Source organism: Rousettus aegyptiacus, unplaced genomic scaffold, assembly GCF_014176215.1.
Source record: "Rousettus aegyptiacus isolate mRouAeg1 unplaced genomic scaffold, mRouAeg1.p scaffold_m13_p_13, whole genome shotgun sequence".
NCBI lineage: Eukaryota > Metazoa > Chordata > Mammalia > Chiroptera > Pteropodidae > Rousettus > Rousettus aegyptiacus.
This window is the reverse complement of record NW_023416288.1, coordinates 25,628,225-25,653,595: the sequence shown is the minus strand read 5'-3', so window position 1 is coordinate 25,653,595 and position 25,371 is coordinate 25,628,225. Positions and strand designations below refer to the sequence as shown.

Below are 25,371 nucleotides of genomic sequence, written 5' to 3'. Positions count from 1 at the left end.
TTTACAGACCTAAGTCATTGTTTTTGAAAATAAAACAGAAGATTTAAATAACCTGGATTTTCCATTTTTGCACAAGTAACTGTTAAGAATGGAAATTCACATAAGAGGCCTAGAGAAGGAGTATTTAGTGTGGGCGTGTTTATGGCAACCATGGTGGGAAGGCTTTGATCTAATGGTCTTTGATACCCGCCAAGTAATGAATAAAAATGATTTTATCTGGATATAATCCTCATTAAAGTATTTCTAGAAATATGTACATGGTTCTTGATGTAAACATTGTATGTATTTTCAGTAAGATAACTCAGACCTATCCTTCTAGGTTAGGTCTAATATTGATTGTTTGTGTAAATGATATTAATAGAATTAAATTTCTTTATTTCAAAGGATAATAGTATAATGAACTGCTAAATCTAAAATATTTGACACCAAAAATTTTGCACAAATGCAATGTAATTATTATTGCTACTGTTGTTAATAGTATGTGTACCCACCATAGAGACTAATATATTTGAGAAATAAAACTGACTGTGTGAAATTTCTCCCTGGCGATTAAAGATATCAACAATTAGAAGAGGGTTCCTGGTCAAGGATATTTGGGGGAGAAAAAGATTGTGAAAAGCTTTCAGTTTATTTTTTTCCTGTGAACTTACAGCAAAAAAAAAAGAAAGTTAAAAATTTTTTTTTTTTAACTATCTTGGCTATTGGAGATGAAAACACAGGAAGGCTAAGCTAAATAAATATTTTTGCAAGGAAGAGGATAAACCAAATCTGTTTCACTTCAACAGGGCAATAATGTATGGCAGATATCAGTAATTCATTTTGATTTCCTTCTTGTCTTATTGTCATTTATTATTAGTCCCATTTTATTGATGAGGAAACTGAGGCACTGGGGTTGAATAATGTGTCCAAGGTCGCAGAGCTGAAAAATGGCAGAGTCCTTTTCTACCCCAATTTTCTGTTAATGGTTGTATATTAAATTGTTTGCTAGCCTCATTTCTATCATGAATAAATGTATCCCATTTCCCCCCACAGGCTGTATGTTTGAAAAGGGCCCCAGGCAATTTTATGACGACACCTGTGTTGTCCCAGAGAAATTCGATGGTAGGTTTTCCATGTGCTTTAAGTTTTGATTTTTGTAGAGGAGTGATCACCCTTGCCTCTTTTGAAAACAGTCAACATCCCTACTTAAAGATTTCTATGTACATCATTTGTGATTCACTCCATTCTTGCTAAACTTTACCTTTTATGAGTTATCTTCCCCTCCTCCATTAAAAGCCTTTTTCTTTTGTCCCATAAGAGATCTCATTTAGTGATGAGTGTCCTTCTTGCTGAGCTTTGTGTGGAGTAAGAAGGGCCTTTCCATTGCCCTGCTGAGCACATGCAGCTTGTTCTTTGAGATTTATTGAAAGCTGATCCTATAATTAACAAAGCAGAACAGAAAGCATGCTACCGTGGATGCACAGATGACTAATGCAGCCTCTTTCCTTTTATTGTTTATAAAAAGATGCATTATGGAACACAGGAACAACATAGCTGCCCATTTAGTTAGTGATTGTTAGTCCTTTTTTGATTTTCTGGGAAGATGTTCATTACTAATGTGGCATTACTTTGTAATTGCTTGAAAGAGAGTTAGGAAAGCATTACCTATTTTTAATATCACTCGCTGTTGCAATGAGAAGGTCCCAGATATTACGAAGGGGTGTCAAGTTAGATAGAATCTTCTTTTCTTGACAAGAGTGGCAAAAGTCGGCATCTATAAGGATGCATGGGTAAAAATTGATTTAGTTTTTCATAGTGGTCTCTGTATTTCCTGCTTTGATTGTTTAACAGGAAATGAGAGGGCCCTCTGATTAGCCGATTGCACAAACTTTCGGTATTATGGCTATAATGACTTTGTAGATCTCAGAAGTTTTTAATGGTTATATTTAAACAACAAAGTCATGCTCAGATTGCTTCTCAGTCTCTAGTTGCTTGTAGACTACTCTGTTCTCAACATTTTTGCTAATCTTATGTGCTTTTCAGAAGGGATAGTAAGTCTTGGGAAGATCTGTTGCCTTAGCTTCCCTTTAAATTGCTAAATCCATTCAAGGTCACAGGGTTAAAACTCTACTAGGGTCATTTTTTTTTTTTTTGGCCTTATTCTACAATAGATGTTAGTTTTAAGCTTTGGGTTTCAGTGTCATGATCTGGATTATTTTTAACCATTAGTAGAGCATCACAATTCCTAAAATATATCCTTTTCTCTTGAGACAAAACATGATGCTTTCACTTCTTGGAATGACCTTTACAGTTTTGTACAGTCTTAGTAAGCTTAACACTTTAAGAAATCTTGGTAATCAGTATGGGCATATAAGGAAGAAACATAGTTCAAAACTATTAATAAGGTGATGATATAATCTAACAGGCCAAAGTCATACTAACGTTTAGGGAAGCTAGTGGTCTCGATTATTTACTCCCTTTGTGTTTTAAATACTCTCCAATTTTATGCTAAGAAAACATTTTTTGGGGGAGATATTATCAGTCTTACATTTTTATAAGGAATAGAGAACAAGAAGAAAGAATAACAGAAGATTATTACATTTTATAAGGACAGTATAATCAGTCACATTCATAGACAGAAACAATCTAGAGATTATAAAATTTGACAGTGTTTCACTCTGTTTGTATAATTGCTGTTACCTCCATGAAAAATTGGTAAATCTCAGAAGGAAAAACTGAGATAAATAAAACTGTCATTGAAATAAGTATGAAAAGACACTTCTATATTATCTAGCTTACACCAAAACAACATAATGATTTTTATCAGCTGCCAATAATAATTTTACTTTAGTTTAACTTTTTAAGTGTTTTTTTTTTTTCTGTAGTTATTTTAAGAGACGTATTTCTGTCTACTGACCGAAAGATTTTTTAAAAGCTTGTGATTTGGTTTGTTTTATAATTCACATTTACTGTGAGTAGATCAGCTTGAATATACTCTATTTGAATTTTTCCTTAGTGGAGAAGGGAAATTCATGCATTAACAATGATGTTTGTAGGGCCTGAGACTGTCAGTCCTCAATGTGACCAATTCCACATATTTTCGAAATAGAAAATATGGTTGTTAACACAATAAATGACATAGAAGCAAATAATCTTGAGTTATGCATTCAGTTTTTATTTCTTTGTTTTTGTTTTTTGGTAAAAGTGAGATAACTGACCAGAATTATACCAGAAGTGTTTTACAGTAACATTTTTATTGCTGTAATCTGTTTAATAGATTATTATACTATATATGAATAACATGTAGCAAACCTTTCTTGCATAAAAATATAGATTTCCAGAAATCTCTAGTGTATACATTTTTAAACTTTTAGAAAAAGAGTAGCAAACTAAATTTAAGTGAGTGAAATACAAACAAGAAATAAAAATGAGATTTTTTTTTATTTGCTACTATTTGAGAAAGCAGTAGTTTCAGTATGAAGGTATGGAGGAAAGAATGTATGATGGTAAACCAGTATGCCCTGAATGGCCCATGAGATTCCCTAATTTATATCAAGTTCAGTTTACTTAATTTACAGTTTGAGATGCTATTAAATTTGCTTGAAATTTGCAATAGTTTGTTATGTGCAGGTCAATGAGGTACTTACAAATTGTAGTTTGCAGAATTTAATTTCTACAAATAAAAAGCCCAGAGCTTAAAATTGATTACCCCCTCTTCAGTGTTGCTTAGAGCAGTGAGTAATGGCATTAACAACAAAAGCAATGTGTTTAGATGCTATGGTTTCTAAAGAAATCAATAGAAAAAAACAATACAATTTTTTTATAAGTAAAATGACATTCGTGGATTTATTCTGCACCAGCATGCATTTATTTTGACCCTTATATGTCATGTGTAGTTTTCTGTTAAGTTTATACAGATTCCTGGTTTACATTCAACCCCTTAAATATTTTAAATTGTTAATTTAATTGTATCATTATATTGCACAGATACCCATAAAGTGTTTGTAGTTTAACCATTTTAGTGATCGGTTTAATGTAAATTTATATAAAAGTTGTTATATTGCTAATAATAGAAACTTTATTTATTTATTTTTTTAATTTAGGAGACATCAAACAGGAGCCAGGAATGTATCGGGAAGGACCCACATACCAGCGGCGGGGATCACTTCAGCTCTGGCAGTTTTTGGTTGCTCTTCTGGATGACCCTTCAAATTCTCATTTCATTGCTTGGACTGGGCGAGGCATGGAATTTAAACTGATTGAGCCTGAAGAGGTGGGTTTAGTAGGTTTTAATTAGGAAAATCACAAATTTTAAAATATAACGAACAACACATGTATTTGATTATTATGTCAAATATGTAGGGTTGGTTTTGTTGTTGTTGTTGTTTTACATTTTAAAACTTTGGGGGAAACCTTCCAAATTAGAAGAAAGGGATGAAAAGCATGCATACATTTAAAACAAACAAACAAAATGAATATGTTGCATACTTGTTTCAGTTGAATACCATCATTAGTGCCAAAGCAAGGTTTGGGAAGTCTGTAAAGGAGCATCTCAGTTGGGGATGTTTGACGATCTTTAGGGGAGAGAAGGGTTGTCTACTGAGGTTCATTCAACTTGTTTTGACTTTGGAGGAATTGTTCTTGAGAATTAGCACTAATTATTTGGACACTCTTGCTTTCGTTGAGGGGGTTAGAGGGGAATATTTAGAGACCAACGTCTCTGCAATAAGGAATGGGGAGAAACAGCTGTGGGGTTTAAAGGCATGCAAGGGCCACAGTGGGAAATTGTCACTCCTTCAGTGTTTCATAGGAGACACAGGCCTGGTAGGAACATTGTTTCCCTTTGATTGTTGATGACATATTTCAAATCAGCTGGGCCATGCACAATCCATTGGAAGATGGGGATGAAGCGTAAAGTGTCATCATAATACATAAGAGATAATGAGAGGACTCTGGATAGAGATATTATGGACAAATGGGACACAAACTCAACTATCCCCCCACCCCACCCACCCCTGCCACCACCCACCACTCCACCATCTCCATGCACATACAAAAGGAGAATTTTCCTGAAGAGCTCAGTTCAGTTTTTTTATTCCCAGGACTAACTTTAGGCTTAAGGCTACTGTTGTTACTACAGCATAACCCACCAATAGCATTTTGGACCCTAGTGGAAAGGTGACTGTTATATGAAATATTTGTGTCTTTTTAAAGTGCTTTCTCTACTACTATTAAAATTGACTTTAGTTTACATTAAGGAAGAAGGCAATGGGGGACTTTTAGCTTTGACTGATCATATTGACTGTAGTGTCTAAACACCTCAGGAAGATATCCAGAAAATTTTGAACCTAAAGTGATTAGTTTCATATAGACTGGACATCTACAACCTAAGCTAATGGGCCTATACATCTTAAATTTTCTGCCCTATGAAACCATATATTATATCATAATCTGATTATATGCTCTCTAAGGTCACATTACTTATTAAGATTTAGAAGATTATCTCATTCAAATGTGTATTATAAGAAGTATGAAACAGAGGAGGTGGTTAGCACAGTTAAGTCACCTCCAGGCTAGAGCAGTACACTAATAACACTAGGTAAGCTCCGAAGTTTCTTTTTTGCCTCCCCCTCCCCCATCCCCAAGCACACACGTACAGAGGCCTCAATATCAGAATTCGAAAGTATCCATTATCTGATCTGGGCTATATGTTTGGGTGTTTGATTTTTGTAGTGTGTCTCAAGTTTAATTCGTCTGTCAAATGAAATTAGTTTTTATTTAGATGTATTTAAATGAGGTAAGTGAAAGAACCACAAAAATATGAAGGATTGACAAATTGAAACTGGGAACGCTTAATATAACGTGTTGAAAGCTTCTTAACATGACAGAAATATGTGCTCTTTACTTCATGAAAGATGTTCATGATCATCATAACGGTTGGTTCTTGTTAGCACTGAGTACATGTGACAGGAATTTACATCAAACAGTTATTTCCCTCCACGTGTGGTCAAAGTAAAGTTGAGCAGAAACATTTTTAATTTTTTTTCATATATTAAGTTAGGGAAAATTACTAAATTATGTCAGTAATTATTGGTCCATTCAGAAGAGTAAAAAATCTCATGCAAGTGATTGAATTCTCTATATAGCAACCATTGGCTTTTATGATGATCAAGTTTAAATTAAGCAGAAGACTTAACTCGCTCACCATTAAGTTCCATTGAATTCTGAATTTCTATAATTTTTAAAGGCAAGGAATACAATTACATCTGTTCCATACAACAAGCAACATTTAGACACCTTGTCTGTAACAGACTCATTAAGAAAGGGCTGTGTAATTCAGTCAGTAGACCACTTCCAAGTAATAACTAACTCGGTGGCAGTTGTGCAATAAGCACCAAATGTCTCCTAAGGCCTTTGTTCAAAATGAAGCCTTCCATTTCTGATCGCTGCATTGTTCACCATCGCAATTGTGTTGTTTACGTTTAAATTTCTTCTTTGCAAAGTGTTTGTGAAATGTCTTCAGCCTGTGTGGCCTACGTGCACCCTCTCCTATCTATCACACAGCGGCTCTTTGGGGGGCTGTGTCAGGACACACATGAGAAGGGGCTGTGAAGCGGACCCTGTTGGAACGACTCGTGGGTTCCATTTTTTTTTATATTCTTTCTGGGACTTTAAAATAATATTGCGTGAGACTTTAGGCTGTGCTGGTTATCTGCTCAGTATGTTTGGATAACTTTAGCAAGCACATCATCCTTAACATTGCTCCTTTTGAGATATTTGAGATAATTTTCCGATGAATCATAGATCTGAGGGAATTATTCCAGGGAACAATTATTAACATAATAAAGCATCTATAAGACTCAGAGTGGAAGTTTTTGATGATATTCGAACTTGTTGAGGTGGAAGAGTTACCAAGAAGTCTAAGTCAGGCCCTGATTGTGTGTGTGTGTGTGTGTGTGTGTGTGTGTGTTTACCGTTACATATTCGAACATGATTTTTAAAAATAAATTGAGTAACACTTGAACTCTTGCATTTTCCTATTAATTTCTTTGACGATGGGAGTGAATGCTATAGTGCCATCATCTTTTCACTTCCCTCATGTACAGCCAGTTTTCATTTGAAGGAGTATTGTTGACATTGTCACCACCATGGCATCCGCTTCACGTAGGAAATGGTGCCTTGGCTTTTAGTGGTGCTGGGTATTGTGGTGATTGGCGGGTCCTGTGTCAGGGCGGAATGGATTTTCTTAGTTAGTGGGTGGTCTTACCTATCTTCGAAATTATTTATGTTAATTGTTCATTTTAAGTTTCAGTCTTTCTTTTTTATTGTTCTAAGGATACTTAAAATGGAATCTACTCTCTTCAAATTTTTAAGTGTACTGTATAATTATCAACATTGTGCTGTACAGCAGGTTTCTAGAACTTATTTACCTTGTGTAACTTGTCTGTATCTCATAGGCATACTGGATGTCTCATTCCCCACAACTTTATGATGAATGTAACACTGAAACAGCTCTAAAAATATATTTTAAATATATTGATTTAAAAAAAAATGACTAATAATACCCACAGTGATAAGAATTAACTGGTACCCTAAAAGTCAAACTCTGCTTATATAAATGTTAAAAAAAATTCATCTTTCTCTCCCAGAGACATCCACAATGGTTTCTTAAAGTTTGTTGCAAATATTTTACTTTCTAGGTGCATCCTGGTGAGTTTCCAGAAAGGACTCATTTATAATTGAATAAGTATCCATAAATTGTTTTATTTAAGGAGATATGAATGATTTATTTTCACGTCCTCTCCAGGTTTACATGTTCAGTTGCCATGTCTATTAGTCACTGATGTCCATTGCTAGGTTTTTCTTTGAAGACATTTTATTTAGAATGCATTGATTTCATTTCTTATTGCTACCCTCCCATTTCACTATTGCTCAGAACATTTAATTAAAATGAGGTTTATCTTTGGAAAATTAAGATGTACCTGCCACTGTGATTGTCTGCTTGGATATATAGTCGTGTTCCTGTTACATCACAACTCTCTGCTCTTAAAAAAGAATACTGATGCATGTGACTACATTACATTGTATCTTCATTCAGGGAATACAAATTAGTGAGAGAGAAAATAGCAAGGATCGGTATTTTTAACAAAAAAAAACACTTTAAAAAAATAAAAAACCCTGGAGAAAGGTTATTGCTAATAAAGTGGAGAGACAGAATGATCTCTCTGAAAAGTGTTCTATTTTAGTATATGTGACATCGCAACAACTTGAAATTTCATGGACACGAAAGAAAACATTAACCCTATTAGATAATGCTCTCTTGGGGTTGGCTAGGTATGAGTGGCAGCTGCTGTTTCTGCTCAGACTAATAAAAAGTAGAAATTAATGAGAATGTGACTTTAGCTACACTAGTCTGTATAATGCTTCAGCTACAATTTTATTCTGATGATGCTTCAAGCCATAAAAATTGTTTGTGGTCCACATTATTAATTTGTATACTGTTTCTAATGCTATACACACTATGCCATTTCTTCAATCTTTTATTTAGTATCAAGCAGGATATCTTTTTTCTTTGGTTTATCGTAACCTCAAGAAACACCTTTGTACAAAGAGATCACTAAACTGCTCTTAATCTATAGTTTTTATCTGAAAAAACTAAGCCCGAAAAAGCCACCATGTATCTCGATATGGGAAACACCTCATTTTGGTGAATTGCAGCCTATTCATTCCTGTTGTAAACACATTCCCTTATTTCCATTTCATTTCGTATCCAAAACAGTGGTAACAAAGAATTCTATTGTGATGTTTCAGAATGATCACTTCACACTCCAGGGTTAAAAAGCAAACCAGGACACAGGAAATTCAGATTATGATAGTTTTTTCCTCTTTGATTTGGATGCGTTTTGGATGGGTTGGAAGTAATTAATAAATTAACTATTTTAGTATGAAATATGTTGATAAGTTAATACTTAACACTACAATGTAATTCTATTTTGGCGGCAGGTGGCCCGGCGTTGGGGCATTCAAAAAAACAGGCCAGCTATGAACTATGATAAACTTAGCCGTTCACTCCGCTATTATTATGAGAAAGGAATCATGCAAAAGGTGAGCAGCTAATACAGCATTAAAATTCATTGGAATGTTGCGCATAAATCTGCATGTCATACTTTAAAAGCCACATATCCTCGCATTGCTGAAACAAGGTTTTCACTCACTTTAACATATGCTTAGCTCTTGGTTTTCCTACAAACCTTTCTATTTATAAATTCATAGGCATCATAGACAAATGTGTAACAACATCATATACAAAGTACTAGACTTTCTGGAAGTTCTTGCTTTGTCATGTTTGGTAAAAAAAAAAAAAAAGGTTTCTGTACTAATATTGCAAGCATACATCTTCAGAACTTGTTGATATTCTGCTACCTTCCGAGGTATATAATTTTGAAACATTTTTGCTTATAGATTTCAATCCTAACCGAATTCTTACTTTTCTGTCTTTGTCCTGATTCTCAAAAGACTCAACATTTCTTGTTCTCATTCTGAAGAACATTTTTCTTGCCTGAAGATGCTAAACCATTAATTAAAAATAAGTATTTGACCTTATTTTATTGGTAGAATGAAGTTAAATATATTTTATTTTATTCGAATTGAGTCTCCCTTAATATTTGAAAGTAGCTTTTTGAAAAAGAGTGAGATAAAACAAAAGAATGATATACTGAGAATATAGTATAAAATTTTTGAAGAAGATAATGAATAAAGATAAAATGTTTGGACATTTGTTATTATATCCTTTAACCTTGCATATGTGTTCAATCTACTTGTCTTGACTTTGAACTAAGTTTACAATTTATCCATTGTGAACATTACGGTTTTACCATGCATCCTTTGTTCATTTGGGAGGACATGAATAGTTATATATTACAGATTGCAGCATATTTTTATAGTAGCATAGTTATTCCAAGAAACACTAGGCCAGTTGCTACATGAAACTTACTAGAACAAAGGGAACAGCATCACTGAGTTTCCTAGACCAAAGGAAATCAGTGCCCTGAAGTTTGCCAGCTCAGCAGTTAGAACTTACAAGATCCTTAAAAGATAAGGCTGCTGTAGATTTCTGGTTGCTTCCTGTGTCCCTGAATCTCTCTTCAAAACGTATAACCGTTTTCTCTGTGCTCCTCTTAGCTTCTCCATCTCAACCCTGGGGTCATTTTTAATTCCTCCCTTTCTCTCATTTACCATTCCCATTTTCAGCCTAGCCCTTTCATTTTCCTTTCATTTTCATCACCATCTTTCTAATTCCAGCAGGTCAGGTGGGCTGGCACAGTAGGTGCTCAGCAGTGCCCCCTGGGTAGTGATGCTCAACAGTGAAAGTAAATGCAGTCATGATTTAGGTTTGCATGTTAGCTTCTCATCAGATCACCCTTTTCAACAGATAGCTTGTTTCTCCTGCTAAGTGGTGGTGTTCTTACCTCCTGTAGTTGTGATTATTAAATGAAATAATGTATCCGAGACACTTGCACTGTACCCAGCATAATAAAAGTCTTCGACAAATAATAGCTCCGAATGCATCTCACACTGGAAAACTAGTGTGAACCAAGGCATATTTAGTTTTTGTGCCTTGACCGTTATGTCCCTTATTAAAGGGAGCATTCAGAGAGCTAAAATGTATTATAAGACCTCTAATTACACCTCAGCCTTTAGACACGGTGTTTAAATATCTCCACAAAGTCATGCCCGGCCTTAAACATTTGCAAAGGTGTTCATGCTTTATCCAGTTATCTCATAAGCCATTTGTTTACCTCTTATATAAATAATAAGGCAAGATACTATGAAATAAATAATGGCATAGATGTTGTTGCTCCTCTCGCTTTTTCCCATTAAGGCTATAATTGCCAGAGTAAACTATTTGCAATTCTTTATTCATCAGCTACTATAGGATAGCAAAATGCTGTATATAATAAACTTTTTGAGATATCACTGTATAATGTAAGAAAGAGTAGGTCATTTAATGATGAAACATGCAGAAGTTGAAGTCTGCTTGTAACTGGCACAGCAATCAAGTCTTTTTACAAGTTTTATGGACATACATATTAACTTTTCTTCCTCACATGTGTTGAGCCTTTCTGTTTGCTATTCCCAACTCTCATTACTTCACTCATTGTTCTGCTTTTAGAATGTTTTGCCTTCTCGTCTTTACCTGTTAATACATGTACCCTCATGATAGATCATTATTTCTTTTGGTTTAATCCATAAGCTTTAGTTTTCCTTCAGTATTCCTGTATTCTGAAATTTTAAAAGTTAACACATAATTTAAATACTCAGTCCTTCAAACCACAGTTCAAAACATACTTCCTTGTTTAATTCTGATCAATCTCTCCTACAGAATTCATGTTTTATCTATCTCAGCATTGTAATTTGAGTATACTCAATGTATAGCATTTTCCATATTGTAATTAGAACACTAATAATGTAAGATGTAATTTCTCTAAGTTGATTATCAGCCCTTGTTATAAACTCTGCGTCCTTTAACATAGTCCAATAAATATAGTAACAGCCCTAAAAAATGTTTATTCACAAGAAAAATGGAAAGAAGTTTTTAGTCAAGGCAGAGTCCTTAAAGAGATTTTATAATCTTGATCGCATGTTACACATTTTAATTCCCTATATTGATTTATCAAATCATTTCTAATTATAACCAATAGCAACAGATTGGACAAAAAAAGCTCCAGTCGCCTAAAGCAAATACCTTTTTCTTCCAGTCCTAAACAAAACAAAACAGCCTCTGAGGTATGCGAGCCATTTTTTTTATTGTATTTCTCAAAATGCTTTGAACAAAGAACAGAAGGAAAACTAGGATTTAGTATTTTAGCTTTGTTTCTGAAATTATCTGTTTTTATTTTCATAGTAACTTCATTTTATCTTTATGAACTTAATTTCCTTTTAATGAAAGACTGAAATGAGTGAATTTATGTCAGGCCCCCCTGTTTGTCATGCAATGCACCTTAGACGTCCATCTCAATTTTACACAGATATTCTTTCCTGAGGAGCCAATTCTGGTCTCCATTTTACAGAAAAAAAAAGGAAAAGGAAAAGAAAAAGAAACTGACAGCAGTTTAAGAAATATATCCAAATTCATAAAAACCAAGTGTTGACTATTTTCAAACCTAAGACTATTCAGGTTATTTGGGCACATCTTACAGGATAAAAACTCCAGGACAAAAAAGTATTCTAAATCGGAGTCCAGAACAGCAGTTGCTTCTTTTCTTCCAAACATATACAGATAGTTGCTAACCACGAACTCACCATCCCCCAACATCACAAAGCGACTAGCAATGCCTTCTTGATGCATAGGAACCCAGAGGTGATTAATTTTCACCTTCCTAAAATTACTGAACTCTGGGTACACACACAAGTTACTATCAAAGTTGATACAAAGAATATTTATCCATATACTCACACATACGCCCAACCTAGTTTTGAGAACCTCGGCATTGTTTATTAATGGCACTGAGGGGAAGGGGGACCATATATGTTTCACTCAGTTGTTTATAATTTCCTAGAGAAGCATTACTCTTCAAAATTTAAGTCTGGGGCATGTCATTCCCTACAAATTATGCTCCTACTTTATTTCAAGCAGCTGTCACATTTCTTTTTCTCCTTTCCTCTCCATGCATTGTGTACTTTAAATTCCTTTCACTTTTTTACACCTCTTACTTCAATTTGACACTTTATACACATCCTTAACTTCTGTCTAATGCATCTTGTCTTCATTTTTAAAAGATGTACCCAGAATAATGCTGTCTTCTTGATCCATCTTTCATTTAAATAAGGCAATGCATCTTTCTTTTTTTTGATGAGAATACACAGTGGAAAAAAATAGAAAAAAGAATCTTTTTACCATGTGAATCAGTGAATCACTAGTCTAGTCATATTAAGAACATAACACATTTTTCTTCTAAGGTTTGGAAGTTTAATTTTCTACAGTTTCAGAAATGTAATAAGAAGGAGACTACACCTTAAAGGTCCAGTTAATTTTGCAAGGATAGATATTACCTTCTCAAAGAAGGGGGAAAAAAAAAAAACTTCACTGAGATATCTGTGTAAAATCATTGATTTTCCCCCCTCCATTAACAATGTAAGTTTATCTTTATATTAAAACAAGGAAACTGCTAAACTTTTTAGCTATGTCTAAAATGAATGTAAATATTTCTCAAGATCAATATTTCACATTTCCCTCAACTGAATCGTAGTTTATTCCACAAAGTAAAAACTTTTTTTTTAAATGAGTATCTGCTAACACTTGGTTGCTTTTTCTTTTATCCAGACTTTCTCATGTATTAAACCATGTTTTTGTTCCCTTTCCTTCCCCATCTGGGATGGTAAAGATGCGTTTTTTGTTTGTTTGTTTGTTTGTTTGTTTGTTGTTATTGAGGTGTAATTGACATATGATGTCACATTAATCTCAGGCATACAACATAATGATTCAATATTTGTAAATGTTGTGATCACCACAGTAAGTTAATGTCTGACGCCATACATAAGGATGAGTTTTCCCCTTCCATGTTTTCACCAGGTGGCTGGAGAGAGATATGTCTACAAATTTGTGTGTGATCCAGAAGCCCTCTTCTCGATGGCCTTTCCAGATAACCAGCGCCCGCTGCTGAAGACAGACATGGAACGTCACATCAACGAAGAGGACACGGTGCCTCTGTCTCACTTTGATGAGAGCATGGCCTACATGCCAGAAGGGGGTTGCTGCAACCCTCACCCCTACAACGAAGGCTATGTATATTAATTAACCCAAGTGACAGCCAAGCAGGGCCTCCTTGCTCTCTTTCCTCTTTTTGCAAGATGCAGAGAATCTCTGAATTCTCTTCTATCTTTGTTTGATTTTTGTTGTTTGTATTTTATTTTTAAAATAATAATACACAAAAAGGGGCTTTTCCTGTTGCATTATTCTATGGTCTGCCATGGACTGCGCACTTTATTTGAGGGTGGGTGGGAGTAATCTAAACATTTATTCTGTGTAACAGGAAGATAATGGGTGAATGGGTGGGGGGAGTGGGGGATTACTTTTTACTTAGGCTTGGGATGGGGTCACACAGGTTTTAAGTATGATGAAGCTATATCATGTTTCTTTGATTTCATAACAACATAAGAAAATGTTCATTTTCTCTCGGTATCTATGGTACAGTTAATTCACATTGTGTAAATATCCGCTCGGAGACTGTTTGCCTTGGGCATCTTCCTCTATCATTTCTGAGTCTCTGCAAGGTGTACAAAAAAAATCTGTAAATGGCGGTTCGATTATTAGAAATAACTGTTTTGCACCTCTCGTAGAAAGGTATTTAGAGATTGCATTTGCTGTTTTTGTTTGTTTGTTTTGCTTTATATATGACTTACAGAGGATGACCATGAAATGGGTAATTCTCTCTGAAGTTGAGTAATCACCATGACTGTAAATGAGGGGCACAATTTTGGACTCTGGCTCCAAAATGAGTCACAGGCCAGTAGCGTTACATGTATCTGGTGCCACCTTGCTGTTTAAATACAAATCATACTGTCAATTAAAAATTCGAAGCCCATTTATGTTAAATAATAATACGTCATGGTCCTTTGAAATCTTCATTTAAATGGTAAATCTGGGATCACAATGAAGCAAAAGATTATCTATGTCTTCACTTCCTTCAGCACATAAAAACATTATTTAATCAATAAGAATTAACTGTACTAAATCACATATTATGCTGTTCTAGATACAGCAAGCTCTCCTTATGAAAAATATCCAATACACTAAATAGGTACTATAGTAATTTTTAGAGATGGTACCCATTGATATGCATTTAAACCTTTTACTGCTGTGTTATGTTGATAACATATATAAATATTAGATAATGCTAATGCTTCTGCTGCTGTCTTTTCTCGAATATTCTCTTTCATGCTGAATTTACTATTACCATTTATAAGCAATGCAGTTAACTACAGATAGCATTTCAGGACAAAATAGATGACTCAAACCATTTATTGCTTAAAAAAATAGCTTACGCCATGCTATGCTATAAGCAGCTTTTATGCACATTGACAAATGAAGAGTAAGCTTCAGCTTGCTAAAGGGAAACTGTGGAAACTTTTGTAACTTTTCGTGAAGTGGAAAATTATTTACAAACTGTTAAAGTAAATGAGGAAGTTGCTGTATGACATAGTGCTGGCACTGATATCCATCATCTTGTTTTGAACACTCATGTAAATGTGATTGGATTGTTTGAAAGAAGATTTAAAAATTTAAAGTTTCAAAGGTTTTTGTTTTGCTTTCATTTTGCATTTGGAGAAAATACTGAAAGCAGGATGTGTCATTCCATTCACCTTGGAAAAAAACATAAGTAAATGAGGTTATAGTATCTCTGAATGGCTTGCTAAATAATTCAAGCAGCAAACATGAGTTTTGTCCAATCCATCCAAATATCTCAGAGGAACAACAGTTTTTTAAGAGTCCATAGCAAAATGTTTTTAAAAAATTCTAAACAAATTTGAAATCAACTTATAAAAGCCTTCCATAATGAGCATGGGAAAGATTATTGAAAGCTGATCTCCCAGCTACCCATTTTTCACATGTCTTTAAATCAAACAGTTATTGGGAAATCCACATGCCATAACTGATACTATTCACATATAATTCTACAAAAAATTCTAATTTCAACATACATATGTAACCTTTGGTTTTAATGATTGTCCTGCACATAAATTATCTATCATTAAGCCCGTTCTGGGCTAGTAAGTATGCCTTAAAAATCAGAACTTCCCCCTGACTCCCCACCCCACTATACTCATGTGGCTATTTATAGTATTTAGAATAAAAACAGATTTTAAAATATTCAGCTAAAGTTTTATTGGAAAAAAAATGGACATATTTGGAGAAATTAAAGGAGAAATTGAAAATGGGTCTTTCAAATATAATCTAAATGAAATTGTATCAAGTATTTCTTTTCTATTCTTTCACTTTTTTCCCTTTTCTTTTTTCTTTTTAAAATTCTACTTCTAGTTTGCCAGTGGGGAGGAATAGGGTTATGAATTATCTTAAGGAATCAAAGGAAGAACTGTTATTAATTATATAATATTTAAGGACATATTATATAATTGACTGTTTAAGGTAGTGACTCACTGAACAAAATAAATAGTTGGCCAACATTAATGATATTTCCAGTACAGAAAGGTTTAAAACATTGCTTTATACACTCTTGGGAAATGTATCTAAATTTTTTTTTAAGTTTTGTTTTCTACTTTTTGTTCTGTTTTATTTTCAGATAGATTAATAAATCTGGCAGCTGATTTCTTCAAGATTCTTGTGTTTTGAATTTCTAAGTGAATTGGCTACTCAAATAGAAATCAATTAATATAACATTTTCCTTCAACTTGGTAAGAGTAACTAAAATAAATGTCTCCCCGAGTGTTTGCTGCCTTTTGATGATGACATGATAATACCCAATGGACTAATTATATAACAAATAATGTTGCATCCCAAATAACTAATGAAAAAAAATTTTTCTTAAGCTATGCCTATTACAAATTATTAAAAATAAAAATCCATAAGGCTTACAGCACAGAGAAGTTTTCTCTAATCGTCAAAAGATCTTGGAGGTCATTTAATTCAACCTTTTTACAGATTGTAAGGCATACTTCGTTTTATTGTGCTTCCCTTGATTGTGCTTCACAGGAATTACATGTTTTACACCCTCTACCAGGCAAAAGATTATGCCTCACTTTACGGATGTGTGCTACCTTTATTATGGAGGTCTGGAATGGAACCCACAATATCTCTGAGGAATGCCTCTATTAGTTTCCTGTAGCTGCTGTAACAAATTACCACAAGTTCATTAGCTTAAAGCAACACAGATTTATCATCACTCTTATAGTTCTGGAGGTTAGAAGTCTAAAATGAGTCTAAAAATCCTCTAAAATCAAGGTGTCGCTGGGCTTGTTTCTGGAGGCTCCAGGGGAGAATTCCATCCTAGGATTCTCCACTTTTAGAGGCTGCTAATATTCTTGTCTCCTGGTTTCATCACTCAAATCTCTGTTTCTGTCGTCGTATGTCTTCTACTGTAGTCAAATATCTCCCTCAGCCTACCTCGTACACAGATAGTTGTAATTACTTTTTGGGTTCAATCAGATAACCCAGGATAATCTCCCCATCTCAAAATCTTTCACTTAATCACTCCTTCAAAGTCCATTTGGCCAGATGAGGTATTCACAGGTTTTTGTGATCAGGACATGAGTATGGAGGTGGGTGAGGGGTTGATGTTATTTAGCTTACCACACAAGACACTGTAGTAAAAATACTAATTGACTTACCTATGGACAAAAAAAGTTTTATCGATAGAATTGTAATTAGAAATTACTGATGGACATTGTTTATCGTTGAGGTAGTCTCTATTCCGCATAAATGGTACAGAAAGCATTCTATATGAAAGTTCAACTATTTCATTAAAGCATCTGGTAATTACATCAAGCTTTTAGATTATTTAATTCCTCTTCATGTAAACATTATGTAATGAAAGGAAAAAAAAAACAAAGGTGTGATAATTACAGATAGTAATTACAGCTAGTAGCACAGTTAATTCTGTTGTCGAATCCTAATTATATTTTCTTAAATAAATTTCTTTTTTATGCTAGTATGAGTTGTTACTATGTGATCTTAACACCTGCAGGTGATTACTATTAGGTAAGAATAATATATAGAGTATGCCTGTTACTCAAAAGAATATGCCTGTTACTCAATTATAAAATATAAGTAAACTTATCTTTATGTGACAAGGAATTAAATTTATTACCCAATATTATAGCATTTGGCCTGAATATAGGAGTTTGTAAAATGAGCCACTTTGTCTATCAGGCAGCATTTTCAAGGTTTATAATGTCAAAACATTATAGAGGAGAAGGCCACTGAATGTCTTCTACTTGGTATCTTAAAAGAAAAACTAAAACTTAAAAAAATAAGGAATAAATGTGTTCTGTTTTCCAGTTGCAGTTTGATATGAGGAAGGTGAAAAATATAATAATAGAAATCAGGTAAAAATAATAGAAGGAAGTCAAAGAAGGCAAATGGACATATAGAGCAGTTATGATAAGTATTGTGTAAAAGCCAAGTTTCCATCTGTTATCAATGTTGGGCATTATACTAAAGAATTTGGCCCAGTTTACTCAGAATGCAGCTAGTACTTTTTAGGGCTTGACTTTTTTTTTTAACATAAGATTTGTTTAGAAAGATTTATTTATTAAAAAAACTTGATGAAAAATATAGTTTAAGAAGCGATAATTTGTTTAGAATAGTGGATGCCTTTATATAAATATTAATAATTTTAGAATGTTGAATTAAAAGTATATATAGAATAGCTATGGTTCATAAATTCATATGTAAGGTAGTTCTTTTGCATATAGATTCAAATATTCTTATTTACTTCCATTCTAAAATTATATTTATGTTTCTATGGGAAATAAATTTTTAATTTACTTGGATGTATTAGAATTATACTTATGGTTTGAGAAAACATGCTATGAAATTTATGTGATTATAGCAAATTTAATATGCTCAAAATTTAAATCTAAAATAAAAGCCCCCAAACTGAAAATATTGGACTATCGTGATCACTCTGAAAGAGGGCACATTTTAAAAGTGATAAATGTCATCTAAATTTTTGACTTGCTCCTAAGCACATGAAACATCTGAATTATTTGATTTATGACCAAGGCACTTGAATAATGTCTAATCCTTCTATAACTTCCCAGGTATTATTCTTTCTGGTAAAAGGTTCCAGGACACCTGATAACACTTGTCTTAATGTCTTTAAATACTTTTTTTTTTTTTTTAAATCTCTTCAGCAACTATGTCAGGAAGACATTTGGGTAAAGGAACTATCTAAATTATTTCAGTGACTCCCACGTGCCAGCCAACATGACCTAGGTTGCCGCCTTAATCACTTGACTGGCTTTGTATGAGAGGCTGAGGGTAATGGCAAAACCAGAATGTCGTCGTGTCTAGACGTCTGTGATCACAAGCAGTTTCATAAACCCTACTCTTTTGGTGTAACCTGGACCTAGCTACTTTCTTGATTTAAATTTTTAATAACTTAAAAATGTATGTAACGATGAATCACATTTTACTTAAAATTTATTTCTTTAACCATTTTTAAATAGTCTTTATAGAAAATCCTGAAAAAGAAATGAAGTACTATTTAAACAACACCAACATCAATCCATGGTATGTATGTATGTATTTATGTATGTATTTCGAGTCTTTAAGCATTTAGAAATCAAAGTGATTATAGTATCACTTTGGTTTTTTTTTTTCCCCATTGGAGGCAGATAGAGCTTAATGATCTCCAAAGAGACAGATGTCCTGATCAAATTGTTCAGAAAGTTGTAAACACTGACCTTGTGACATTTTCCCAGAAAACTTTTAAAATGTAGTATATTTGAAGTCACATGGTTCAGAAGCAGCAGCAAATGGATTTTTGAAGTAGAAAAAAAGAACTGAAAGCATAAATATTTTATAGAGAAATCTTAATTTTAAAAAGGTCACATTGATGCAAAGGGGACTACGGTAACTTATATACCTTTTAATTTTCTGTGTAACCAGTAAAATGATTCATTATATAGAAAGTTTAATGTGAATTAAAGTGGAAGAGGAAAAATGTGGGGGGAAAATGGGAATAAAGAAAAGATAATGCATGAGACACTCCATTTTAAACTGTAAAGTTATTCTCTTAATATTATAAAACTATTTTACCGTATATTTAAAATACTCTTAAGTATTAAATTCTTTAATTTTTTTCTATTTAAAAATTGTAGTAAATTATATATAACAAAACTTGCCATTTTAATCATTTTTAAGTGTACAATTCTGTGGTATTAATTATTCACAATGTACAACCATCCCCACCATTTCCTAAACATTAAGATTCTTTTAAAGTGTTATGAAAAACACTACAGGAGATAGTTTGTTTTACATTAGTATTAGGAATGTAAAACATGCAACTTTGCTTTCTAATAATTCACATTATTTTCTTCTTTATTAATGGTTGGCCTTGATTTTACACCATAATCTAATATTTTTTTTAAGGGGGGGAAAAAAAGAACATTATGTGTAAACACTATTTCTATTTCTACAAAGCTCCAATGATTGTTGAAGGGGAAAAAAGGTCATTTAGATCAGAAGTCCTCACCTCCCTGTCCACGGACCTCTGTCGATCAGTGGTCTGTTAGGACAGGAGCTTCACAGCAGGAGATGAGCAGCCAGCAATCCAGCTGAAGCTTCAGATGTTTTTGCAGCCGCTTCCCAGCGCTTCCCAGCGCTAGCATCACTGCCTCAGCTCCACCTCAGATCATCAGGCACTAAATTCTCATAGGAGCACCTGTCCCTGGTGTCAAAAAGTCTGGGGACTGCTGATTTAGACAACCAACTTTTGGGATGTTTTGGAAATAGCTCAGTTATTTAAATATATGTTAGCACATAACAGTTTCTTAAATAAGCCATGCCAAACACAGAACTGATATGCATTCATGTTTCTTTAGTTTGAATTGACACATTTGATTAACATATAAAGACAATAGTACTAAAGCTATGCTTAAATTCTTTAAGACAACAATTTCAGATAATTTTTATAAGGAAAAAAATTCCCAATTAGAAGCATGCTAGATTTAGGAAAAGCATTTAATTAAAGTGAAATTAGGTTATCAAAGTAAATCTGCATCTCTGTACTGACCCCTCACCATATTTTTAGTCTAAGCACTAACGACTTCCTAAATTATAAAAAAAAAATGAATATTTTTCTACTTTTCAAATCTCATACATGTTTTTCAAAATCTTTTTCTTGAATATTGTCCTTAATCACATAGATTAAGGTGCCTTGTTTAAGTTTATTCACTTATGAGGTAAACTTGGTTTATTATTGAAAAGGCAACATCTGAAGTGGTAAGATTCTATTATTATATTTAATTTTTCCTTGGATACAAAATACCAAGGAAAGAATTTATAAATTCTTTTGATTGTTGATTTTTACTTGTTTGTTTCATGAAGAGACTGGTTTTGCAAGTGTAAATAGGAAACGTTACAAATAACCCATAAATTTGCCATTTTTAACTATTTCACAAGCTTACCTCTGAAATTTAGTCTCAAGAAAATTATAAAATAGAATCAACTGAAAAAGACTTCCCCAGAATATACTGTGTTGTCACATTTGTGATTTTCAATTTGAGATTATGTAGAAACCCTGAGGCAGTGTTTCTAAAACCAAAATAAGGAGAAATATAAAAATAAATATTTGGATAATTTAGATCCCAAAGGAGAAATAAACTGCACACTGATTTATTCATTGAATGAGTATTAATTTACTCATATTAGAACAGACTTTAGATTACTTATTTCACTTTATGCTGGAAACTCTATTGATTTAATCCCTCAAAAATCCCCAAATATGAATTTTCTACAAATTGGTATTAAATATTGCTTTAAAGTCACTTGATTACATATGTTCTGCATCCAAATTACCCCTTGCCCTTAGGTAGAGTCTATGGAAGATAAAATAGATTTATTAAAATTGATCCCTGCCCTCAAAATAAATATGGCTAACCCATGTGACCCTAACACATACTTAGAGAACTATATAATGTGTTATATTAATTAGGCTGAAATAGTCTACCCTTTAGTGCATAGACTATGCTAAAAGTTAAGAAGTGGCCTTAAGAATTCTAGTTACAGTGGGAAACAGGGATATTTTTATTCAACTATAATGAGTGTTTAAGTTCAATCATACCTGTTACCGTAAATGAAGCATTTAATCACTAATTTAGTTTATGTGGCCTGTAATATAGGATGTAAAAATTCAACTAAAAATCAAGGTACAGTAGACTTTCAAGTCAATAATTTCTGGACTGCCTTGCATCCCAAGCATCCTGATTAAAAGCATTTATCAAATGCTCACTTGCCGTATACATGTGCATACTGGGATTCCTCACTGAAGGGGTTATATTAGCATTTGATGGTTCTGAGCAGCAATAATGAAACAATTGGGAGGTTTTCAAAGTCAAGAGGCCTCATGCTGTAGATCCCATATCTACCTAGGTACCATGAAAACTGGGCCGCTGTCCCCAACCTACCAATGATGTTTGGAAAAGGTAATAATAGAGATGAGGACAGCATTCTTCTGCGTTATTACAGTTCTCGATCCACTCTATCTCATAGTCCACTGCAGGGACTATTTTCTAGCAGGAAGCTCCTAAGTTGATACCAGCCTAAGGACCCCAGTTTGTCTGGGATAGTCCCCCTTTGCTTGGGACAGCACACCTACTTTGTCCCTGCATGTTATTAACAATGCCCACTTTTATCCTTAAATTTGGAAAGTAAACTCACTCTTTACCCACATCCTAAATCAGAAAGCCTGTTTAAAATGCTTTCCTCAGTTTGCCTCAAACAATGATTTGTGATTGATCATCACAAATGATTACCATCCCTCCAGGACAGATATCCATGACAAGGAAACTTTCCTGGACTTGGTAGCATCAACTTTTTACCCTCCTCTGTTTCTGTTGTGGCTCAAGAGTTTATAGGAATAAGGGATATAGACATCTATCTATCTGGGTTTTTGAGAGGCTGAACTAGATAAATTTTAAGATTTATGAACTCTAAATATGTCCTCATGAAAATAGATGCACCATGATGCCTACCTCTTATAAGTGGAAATGTGAGTAGATGGCAAAAATTGATGGAAATAATAAAGAACTTGGCTTATAAAAATCATAGCAATGAGAAATAATCATCGATCTATTCAAGTCACAATTCTTGAAATCAATGATTCCCAACTATCTTTCCATTTTTGTATCACTTTACTCAATATTTGGAGCCCAGGGGAGAGAACCCGAGAGTTTGTGCTTGGTTCGTGTCCTTACTCCCTAGCCGTAAAAGGGGATTTACAGATGTCATCTTTCTTACAGTCCCATCAAGCCCTTGCACAATGAATGAAAAGTGCTTCCCTTAAGTATTTGACAACTTAAAAAGAGGTAGAATTGCCTGCTGGGCGTTTAGTATTTTTCAAAGTTCCTATAAATAGTATTATCGTCCATCTTCAGAATGGGGAAACTGCAGAGTACAGAATGGCCTTGTTGTTCTTCCATTTTCTTCAAGAGTCTTTTGATTCATACAGGACCTTAAAGCCTGCAGATGTGGTACATGTGAATAAAAGCAGTAATGAACAAAACCCAGAAATATTTGGCAAGTTCTAGAAGAGTATAATCTGAGAAATAATGAGAATAAAACAATATGACAATATGCATATAACATAGACAAAGTATTAGTTTGCTAGACCTGCTGAAACAAAGTAGTACAAACAATGTGGTTTAAATAGCAAATTCTGGAGATTAGAAGTCCAAAATCAAGGCGTTGGCAGGGGTGGTACCTTCTGAGAGCTGGGTTTGTTCCAGGGCTCTCTCCTTGGCTTATCGTTGGCCTTCCTTTTCTCATGTCTCACTATATCCTCTTCCTTCTGGATCTGCCTCTGTATCCAGTTTCTCTTTCCAGAAGAATACTAGTCATGTTGAATTAAGCCTCATGTTAACTTACCTGAGTAAAGACCCTATCTCCAAATAATATCTCACATTCTGAGGTCCTGCATTTAAGACTCTACTTATCTTTTGGCGAGGGGGGCGGGGTAGTGGAACAATTCAATCCGCAAACAGGAACTTAATTGATTGTCTAGTGAAAGTGAAAGAATCTATTAAAAATGAAATGATTATCATCCATTATATGTAAGATTCGGATTTAAGAGATAAATTATACCTATATCTTTATTATACCACATGACTAATATGGATAAAAACACTGCATAAAATCAACTTAAGACATCTCCGTATGTTCTCAATAGAGATGTCTGAAATAAATTCTGTTTTCTTGCCCCTCCACCAATTTACACTTTTCCTAAAAAGATGTTATATGAAAATAGGAATAAAGGGATTACTCATGTAATAAATTTTATGAAAATCTAAATTAAAAATATAGGGATAATAAATGAGAAAATAAGTAATATAGAAGTAGAAAGATAAAAATGGTACCATAATAAAACTAGTATGTTCTTTCTGTTTTATGGATTTTAGGACCTAGAAACTAGCTATGTGCCAGGAGAAAATCTATGAACAAAAACACTATAGACTTTTCTGAGCTAAAATGAGAAGTTAAATGAGAAAATTTGCATTGAGCACTACTTATCATTTAAGCACCATTGAGCAATAAGCAGCATGGGTTTACACAGAACAAATCATGCCAAACAAATCTGATTGCTTTTTTTATTGAATTACAAGATTAGTGGATGAATGCAATGTGGGAGATGTAATACATTTGGATTTTAGCAAAACATTTGATACAGCATCTCATGAACTCTAAAATGAATTCAAATAGTCAGGAATATTAACACTGGGGTAAGGAATGAAAATTAAATGAAGGATTGCAAAGAAAAAGAAGTAATAATCAACTGTGATATGGCAGCTTGGGAACACATCATTATAAGGTGCTACAGTGATCACACGATTTATTCAGCACATATTAACATTCACACAGCTTTCTCAGACTAGATAAAAAAAAATAGAATAAAGGACTCAAAATGCACCCCATGATTTCAGCCATTATATACAATCAATTCAGATTTAGAGGAAGGAGAAAATGGATTTGGCCTTAAACATTTTTGATGCTTTCGAAAGTAGTTACTTATATCACTGGATCATTTAATTCACCTAATGCCATAAGCTTCTATCATGATGCTGTTATTTGATCTTTTTCTGTGTCAGAACAAGCCAATTCTTTAAGTCGTCCAATCTACCTGGCCTTATACTAAAGACTCATGAAGAGGATAGCACAAGCTCCCTGGGGCCTGACTGTTTAGTGTTCAGGGGACTTGAATTCCACCATGGTGTGTGGACTTCATGTTAGATACCACCCTCGAGGTGCAAGTTAAATATGATACCTAATTAAATAAATGGGAAGGAGTAGAAGCATTCCAATAAAATTCACAGTTGATACTAAATTGGGAGATGCTGCTAAAAGCAGTGAGGCCAAGGCAGCAACCTGGCACAACTGAGAAATGCATATATCAAATGTAATGCACGCGAGTAACTTGGAAAGGAGAAAAACATTCAGCAGTGATGCCAGAGGATGCAACAAGGTGACAGTGACAGGAAACAGCAACTCGCATATGAGTTTACAATATCAGGTATCACCCAAGAGATGTAAAAGGATGTTTGATCTATTAGATGAGGTTGAAAAACATTCATCAGTTTCTGAATATACTGCTTACGTCCCTTATGGAAGACTGAATTTATTCCCTCTGGAAACATCTTTTTCTAGAATAATGAAAG

The 25,371-nt window shown here is 33.8% G+C and overlaps 1 protein-coding gene across 5 annotated transcripts in view; it reads left to right on the top strand.

Annotated features, from left to right (window-relative positions):
* The window catches only part of ETV1 (ETS variant transcription factor 1), an 82,348-nt gene extending 66,480 nt beyond the window's left edge, over window positions 1-15,868 (top strand). For all 5 annotated transcript variants that reach the window (XM_036230384.1, XM_016139085.2, XM_016139094.2 and 2 more), the window contains 4 exons: window positions 1,033-1,101; window positions 4,083-4,252; window positions 8,983-9,084; window positions 13,553-15,868. In XM_036230384.1, the coding sequence (XP_036086277.1) occupies window positions 1,033-1,101; window positions 4,083-4,252; window positions 8,983-9,084; window positions 13,553-13,774 (563 nt within the window). In that variant the 3' untranslated portion in view covers window positions 13,775-15,868. The remainder of the gene's footprint in view (window positions 1-1,032; window positions 1,102-4,082; window positions 4,253-8,982; window positions 9,085-13,552) is intronic.
* Window positions 15,869-25,371: the final 9,503 nt, after the last annotated feature.